The sequence below is a fragment of the Pundamilia nyererei genome, unplaced genomic scaffold (genome assembly GCF_000239375.1).
Source record: "Pundamilia nyererei isolate P.nyererei 1_Seehausen unplaced genomic scaffold, PunNye1.0 scaffold00002, whole genome shotgun sequence".
NCBI classification, from domain to species: domain Eukaryota; kingdom Metazoa; phylum Chordata; class Actinopteri; order Cichliformes; family Cichlidae; genus Pundamilia; species Pundamilia nyererei.
In genome coordinates this window covers 2,789,773-2,797,537 of record NW_005187403.1, presented here as the reverse complement: position 1 = coordinate 2,797,537, position 7,765 = coordinate 2,789,773, and the positions used below count along the sequence as shown (strand labels likewise).

The 7,765-nt window shown below is 41.8% G+C and overlaps 1 protein-coding gene across 1 annotated transcript in view; it reads left to right on the top strand.

Moving 5' to 3' along the window:
- Nucleotides 1-583: 583 nt before the first annotated feature.
- Nucleotides 584-7,765, top strand: part of tnfrsfa (tumor necrosis factor receptor superfamily, member a) — a 22,476-nt gene continuing 15,294 nt past the window's right edge. Inside the window, exon 1 of the mRNA XM_005720157.2 lies at nucleotides 584-896. Within this exon, the coding sequence (XP_005720214.1) occupies nucleotides 864-896 (33 nt within the window). The 5' untranslated portion in view covers nucleotides 584-863. The remainder of the gene's footprint in view (nucleotides 897-7,765) is intronic.

The following is a 7,765-nucleotide window of genomic DNA, read 5'->3' as shown; positions in this document are numbered from 1 at the left end:
TTCCACCAGATGTTTTCTTCAGCGTCCCATAACTTTTCCAAGCGTTGAGTCCTTATCCTATTATGATGTGCAAATAAATAATTACTAGTAAAATTTCCATGTGACAGTGCATCTGATCTTTTTGTAAACAACCGTTAAACTGTAGGTTTAATAGACCTTCTGATTAATCATCAGAAATAAGAGCGAGTCCACTCCAGTGCCCTGCACGCATGGAGGGTGTCACACTTTGGGATCACTCATTTCTTCACTTGAGTTCCAACTTGTTGCACATTAGCCGGTTGTTACTAGTGAGTTACACATTACATACCCAGGTTAATGTAGCTGGAGTGTGATGCCACTCCACGCTGATCAAAGTCTCGTGGCGTGATGATTTGCAGACTTCTGAGAAACTCCCTCTGCTTGCATGGAACAGTGTTACACACTTCACCCAGTAACAACACAAGGTCTTCAGCGAGCAACGCAGTGAAATGCGTTAAAATGTTGCTGTTTTGCTTTGCTTTGCAAAGCCTCGCAATTTCCTCCTTCATTATTATTCTAAGGGACGGGTTGTGATTGGCTCGCAGTCTGACGTCACGCGAAGTGCTCGAATCATGAAAAAAAAGGAAAAGCTCCTCGCTGGTGCTCAGATCGTGTCTGTTTCTCCTCTCTCAGGAAAAATCCGTAAAGTTTAAACACTAAAAGAAAAAAAGAAGAGTTAAACTCATGAAAGAAACCGGGCGAAGGAGCGAGCGTAGGTCGAACTCGTGTCACTGTTTTCTTTTTCGCTGTATGTGTGGGGTTTTTTAAAGACTTCAGAGTAGTTTGGGTTTTGTAAAGCGACTTTCCAGCTCTCTGGGATTGTCTCTCAACGCGAAGCTCCCGAGATGAACTTCGATCCGGTGGTCGGGAAACTTCATGTAAGTAAACACGACACTTGCTTTCTAAATACGCTCTTTGTTGAATGCCTACCACTCTATTTGCGTGTGTCCAGTGGATTGTTGATTCATTGACGCTCCTAACTTGATAGTTTCTATAAAAATCATTTACCAAAGTAGCCTCTTAATTCAAGCTGCCGCTAAACGTTTATAATCTAAAAGTATATATTTTTTAAGAAAAGGCTTCTGTCTCATTAAGTTAAAGCGAAGAGCCGACACAGATAAGAGTGTCGTGGAAGCTGAAATCACGTCCAGGCCTGTGAACTTGAAGATGAAACAAGTCCGTGCATTGTCCCAGGCACAGGAAGCAACACTGTGTTTATTGTTGTTCATTATTAAAGTGTTTATTTCTGGAGAAAATGCAGAAATACTTTGGTTTTTGTGTCTTTGCTCTCTTCAGTGCATGTGCTGGATCATTCACTCGCTCGCCCCCCTCTCTCTTCCAACACTACAGCCACCATCTGTGTTGGACATCATGCGGTCACACTCCTCAGACATTCAGCATATGACGGCTCTCGGTCTGTCGCAGCGGATGTAGCTGGCCCTCTAGCCGCTATTAATGAGAGCTGTGCGGCCGTGGGCCTGCTGCCTCAAACGAGCTTTAAATCAAATTGTGTAGAATGTGAGAAGCATGACTGAATGTGTAATCAGAAAGCTAAGAATTCACCTTATCAGTTAGTCCATAACAACTCTCAGCTATTTCTCTCTTAGAGTTTATTCCACTCAGACCTTCACAGAGACGTCTTTTCATTCCTCCCCTGTTGTTTTTTCCAACTGTGCCGCCTATACTACCAGCACTGTGAGCAGACTGGAAGCCTTTGTCCTGCATTAAAAGTACTTTGATTAATGCAAAATACGCATTTGAATTAGAGGAGATCTACTTCCTTTGTCACAGTTTACTGGATTACACCAGGATAACGCTACACGAGATAAGATGTGGAAAATGATATGAGTTCCTAATGACGGAACAAATCAAGCGTTGGCATCTTGTTTGGCTGATGAGGGTAGTGGCGTTTGTCAGTGGCATTTCATCACACATGCCCACTGTGGCTCTGCTCACTGTACATGGAGCTGTTTAAAAGTAAATGTAATATCTTCTGATGGGCCTGGAGCTCCAGTGTTTGTTTTCCCAGTTGTCTGATCTGCGTTTTAAGTCATGCAGTGTTCCATTACTGAAATCCGATTTACTTCTCCGGGTGGCAAAGTCAATGTTTATCTCTTTTGTAAACCACAGTACATTCTGGAGGCCTCGCCAGCAGGCCTTGTTGCTAAGGGACTATGAGGAAACTTCAGCCCCTCCTCATCTCCTCCTCCCCACCTCTCTAATCCCCCCTACACACACACACACACACACACCACCCCTCCAAATTGCCCGAGTGTACGTGCCTGGCCGTCCAGTAAACTTCCTGTCTTGAGTATACAGATTTGCTGATATTAGTGGCATCAATTTACTTCTTAGAATTGTCATGCCCATGCAAATGTACACTAGATTTTTATCTGTGATTGTTTACTGTGTGTCTGGGTGTTGGTTCACACAGGAAATAGTCCTCTCCGTCTCTGTGGACTACACAGACATGGGCAGGACAGGCATCTGGGACAAGCGGAGGCCAAACTATGACACTGGGGACAAGCAGTGGTCGGCAACGCTAGTGTTCCTAATACTGTAGACACTGCTTGTTGCCGCTCTGCTCGGTGACCATGTGAACAGTTATAACCATGCCTGTGGCTTAGAGAAGCTGTAGAGAGGCCGAATGATGCAATGCAGCGCAACTCAGTGTCTGATACCAGGTGGCGTCTGTGCCTTTTTAATGTGGGCTCTTCAGAGAGCCCAGGATGTTTTATTGTTAGTCAATTGATTATCCTGTGTGGACCTGCAGTTGCTAAGGTGAATCACCCTAGTCTTATCAAAGGACTCGCTGACTCATGGAGGGAGTGCCACCTGTTCAGGTGCTGCCTACCCACGTAATGCATACCAACAGAGGCGAGTCACCGCTCACATCTGAATGGTCCCGAATTGAAGTAAGTGGAGATAATTGACTCCGTGTCAAACATCCCCACTATCAAGATAAACAGAATAACCTCATCTAGTTTCAGTTTGCTATGTTAGCTACTAATTACATCTTTCATACATGGAAAACATTCCTTTGGCTAACCCTGTGTCACATTGTGAGTGCTAAAAGGTAATCTTTACTGGAAGTCACTTTTTTTCATGTCAGAAAGTGCTACGAAGGATTGTTGTGGACATAGAAGCCTGTTTCTAGACTTTACCTGATATAGGTGCCCATTAAAACAGTTCATTTTTATTTATATAGCAAGAAATCACAACAACAGATCCCTACAATAGACCCTAAGATAATACAGAGAAAAACCCAGCAATCAGACGAGCGCGCACTTGGTGACGGTGGGAAAGACAAACTATTTTTTTAACAGGACGAAACCTCCAGCAGAACCAGGCTCAGAGACAGGCCGCTACTTGCCACCATATCCATGTGATGTTTAGTTATGCCTGTTTGAGAATAGCACATGTAATGGCCCAATGAATGCACAGAGACAAAGTTTTATTATGGATAACCTGTGTCATCTACGGAGGCAGTCAAAACAAAACGCAGTGTTTCATTAGTAAGGATAACCCTGGAAAAGGCTATGTCAGGACACCGGCCCTCATGGACTGGGATTGGGGACCCCTGGGCTATGTCCTGCTGCATATTAGAAAAGGCAATGTCCTCATCTGAGTCTAATAACTGTCTGGAGTTCAAGTGAGAACATGGCTTAAAATAGCTAAAAGAGTAGAGTGTGTTGTATGAGCACATGGCACATAAGTAGCTGTTCATATATACAAGAACATCATGAAGTGAAAGCAGCACTGTGATGTGTCTCTCTCCAAATGTTGCTAACACAAATTTGGAATTTTCATTATGGATAACTCAGTCATGCAGTTACTCCTCCACTGTTTTATTGCTCTTTTCAGTCACTTTTTAAACACAGCTCCACATGGTCCCTGATCCTAGCTTCTGTGGCGTGACGGACAGTTTGGTATTACTGATTAGTGATTCCTTTTGGTTTTGTACTGGTTTAAATAAAGCTCGAAAATTGCTATACTTCTATTTTCAATTTTCGGCTTCCACCGAGTATAAAGAATCATTGTGCACTATTCTATTTTTTAATAGTGCCACTGTTGGTCTCGTGTTAAAAATTTTTACACTGTAATTATTTTTTGAATTTCAGAGAAATCCCCGAGTAAAATTATTTATTAATTTTTTTTAAAGAAAATCCCAACTGATCGAACTCATATTTTTATTTCTGTTTGTTTACTATGTTTCTGTTGCTATTTCTTTACTTCTTTTACTTGTTTGCCGATAAGCCAATATCAAGGTTGATATCAGCTGACAGCATTCCTTTTGATTATTGAATTATTCCATGATTTCCTTTCCTTAATAGTCAATAATAATCGATTAACGTAGTCAAAAGTACAGTCCTGGCCTAAAGGCACCTTTCAAACCTGACATACCATGAAGCCAGATCAGGAAAAGGTTTTGCAGCGGTGCTGTATCTTCCTGCTCTCCTGGAATGAATGAGCAGATTATAATAAAAGTGTTGAGTCTCGGAACAAGCTCAACCTTTGTCTAGAAAATGGAAGTCTGTTTACAAAGACATAAATCTGGTGCAAATTCCAACCATTGATGGTCACTTAAGTCCTTCTTGACCCGCTACACCAGTCACATATTCTACATTTTTTGCAGCGGTGTGTTTATAGAGAACTCAATAAACCGCCAGCACTTCAAACTGCCCCCCTCCCTTTTACACAAAGATGAGCTTTAGGGAAGCTAATGTGATTGTCTTTAAAGCGAGGTGATGGATTCCTGCTCATTCTTAAATCTGTTAGTCATCCTTTCTTTGCTCTCTTTTTTTTTTTTAATTCCCTCCCTGCAGGAGTTGTCTTGTGATTCACCGCTTAGCTTTCCTGTGACAGGCCTAATCACGATTTGAAAAGGCCAAGTTAATCGCCCGGCAGCACACAAATGTGATTTGTGGATTGACATTCAAATTGGATGTCCGTAACGTTCTGTATGAGTTACAATGACGTGGAGTACACGTACGAGCAGTCAACCTTTACAGACCACCGAGACCACATCGACCTGGCAACAAAATGATTCGAACGAAAAACTAAAGAAGCGCCACGCTGCACCTGCTTACAACTGCGTGGAACCTTTTGAACTTTCAGCAACCCACTTTGTTTCACTCATCAAAACAATGCAGCCATTCTTTTGCGGTAAACATCAACGTCAGGGTATCAGTAATTTTGACAACTTGTGGTCAAGAGTCTCTCAGGAAATTCAATACAGCTGTCGTCATCGCGGATCATCGTTCTTTTTCCTTTTTTTTTTTTTCTTTTTCCCCCTGGTAAATGTCACCAAACCTGCTTGTGACACACTGTCACCCTCATCTAATCAGTGGAGTGCACCTCCTGAGGAAACTCAAGAATTTGTGCTATGGAGCAGCAGCTTCCCTGAGTTATAAATATCCAGCCTAGCGGATATGCTGTGGGTCTAATCGGGTGCTGGGCCTGCTCTAAGGCAGGCTGCTGTGCAGGGAACAGTTTGGAGCTGAACCCTGCATGAAGCCTCTGTATTGTCTCGAGCTTCCTGTGCTCCCTGAGAGGAGGGGGCAGCCGCTTTTCACACGCTCCCCACACATGCACTCTATGTGTGCTTGTGTGCTATATTATGTGTGTGTGTGTGTGTGTGTGTGCGTGCGTGCACTGCGTATGCGGCCTAACAATGTGGTTTTGAAACTGTTAGCGCCTTCTTGTTCTTAACTGTACTGCACTGACACGGGAGCCATTCTCTTTCTTTTCTATCATTCAGCTTTATAATGATGAATGTGTGCGAGCTTGGCTGAACTTTGAATTTATTTACAGCCATGCAGCGAGTGTCAGACTTATTTCTCCTGACAGAAGCTGGGCTGTACTTGTCTTCATAATCTAACCCAAAATGTCAGCGTAATTTATCACTCAAGGAAAGTTGTGCATGATCAACCCCCTTTCTCCAGGCAATGCCAGGATTTATCTGTAAAGCACAGAGCGTTCACTGTCATGTCAAGGTCAGTCGTGGGGGATTTGAGCTGTACAATACAAAACAGTTTCATTAAGACCCAGAACCCCTTATTGTAACATGTAAAACATATTAAATAAAGTTTAATTTAGGACAGAGTATACGTGAAGATTCATCTTAAATTAGGAAATGAAATCACATTAAACATATTTTGAGTGATAATTATCAATTATATACTCATGACATTACAAAAGAAATCAGTATTTCAGTTCTTAAATGACTACATGATGACAGAGTAACACCAGACATCATGAATTACACAATCTCTTGATCTGGTAGATCACATGTTTTTGAGTTCATCGCCATTAACTAAATAAAAGCACTTTTCAAGTTCTTCTGCATGAGCTAAACAAAAGTGCAACTCGTCATACAGTAAGGACAGCGCTCTAGACGCAGCAGAGGTGCATCGCAGGGCAACTGACGGACAAAGCTACAAGCAACGAGCTACATGCAGAGACCTCCACTTCCAGTCAGAATATTAAGACAGGAATCGGAGCCAAAAATAAGCTTGAAGCTAAAGCAGAAGTAGGTCTCTGGCACACATTTGACTCCTTCCAAAGTTAATTGAGCAGATAGAAAAAGCCTTAAGAGGTCAACAGTCGCACCATATAGAACAACAAGGCGAAACATGCGCCATGTTGTGCTCCGAGTCTAGCTGGAGCTTTGTCCTCTTAAGCCTTGAGCCAAAATGACAAGCTTTTTAGTAAGGCAACCCTATGCGCAGCTAATCATGTGATCTCATGAGTTCAGCTAAATCTGTGGGGGAAAATTGTGGTTCTATCCCCCCAAAAATTGTCATATGATCTTTTGGCCGGTTTGGTCACCACTGTAATACATTATTCCTTCAGAAATATGTTTAAAACATACGAGACAGTGAATCGGTTAGCTTGAACTCTTAACCCCATTTTATTGTTTTGGGGGTTTTTTCTAGTTGTTTGTTTTTTTCTTTTGCAGTCATATTGAAACCAACTACAGAGCTAGGAAAATTAATCACTTAATTTGAATAAATTGGGGAAAAAACAACCAGAAGTAGTTGAATCATCATAAATCTGACTGATATTCTTTGTGGTAAATGGAGTAGTTAAGTTTTTTAAATATGATATATGTTTGACTTTTTTTAAAAGGCATGTTTATTAATTGATTAAATTTCAAAAATGCACATGCAATTCTGTAAGTAACATGTATCTGAATGCTACAATAACACAATGAACAAGAGATCAGTTATTGTGGCTTGTTAAGTAGTGGATGATGGTAAAGGGCAGAAGAAGCCACGTGTTGAAATGTGAAATTAAATTAATGTTTGAGTCAATTTTGATGTGCTGCAGAGCCTCGCCTGTCGCGTGCTGAGGTTCTCAAACGTTGTCAGGGTGAAATGAGTAAATTCCTGCATTCAACATGGAAATAAAGGAGTGGTGGTTGATAATCAGTGTTGGTTTACTTAGTTGCTCAGAGCCTCCGGCTGCTGAGCGTCTATAATCCAATCAGATGATTAGGCTGCTATCAGATCGAATAGAATAACCTTTTATTGTCATTTTACATGAACAACGAAGTTGTGGGTGCTTCACACCAACTGTGCAGGAATAAAGTAGAAATAGAAGGACAGTAGAAATAAATGGCAAACAGGAGAACTAGTAGAGAACACAATAGAGAACAAGTTGCAAAGTGCTTGGAAGAAGTGCGATAGACTCGATCTGAGAATTACTCAGACCATCAGGCAGCCATGGGGTGTGTGTGTGTGTG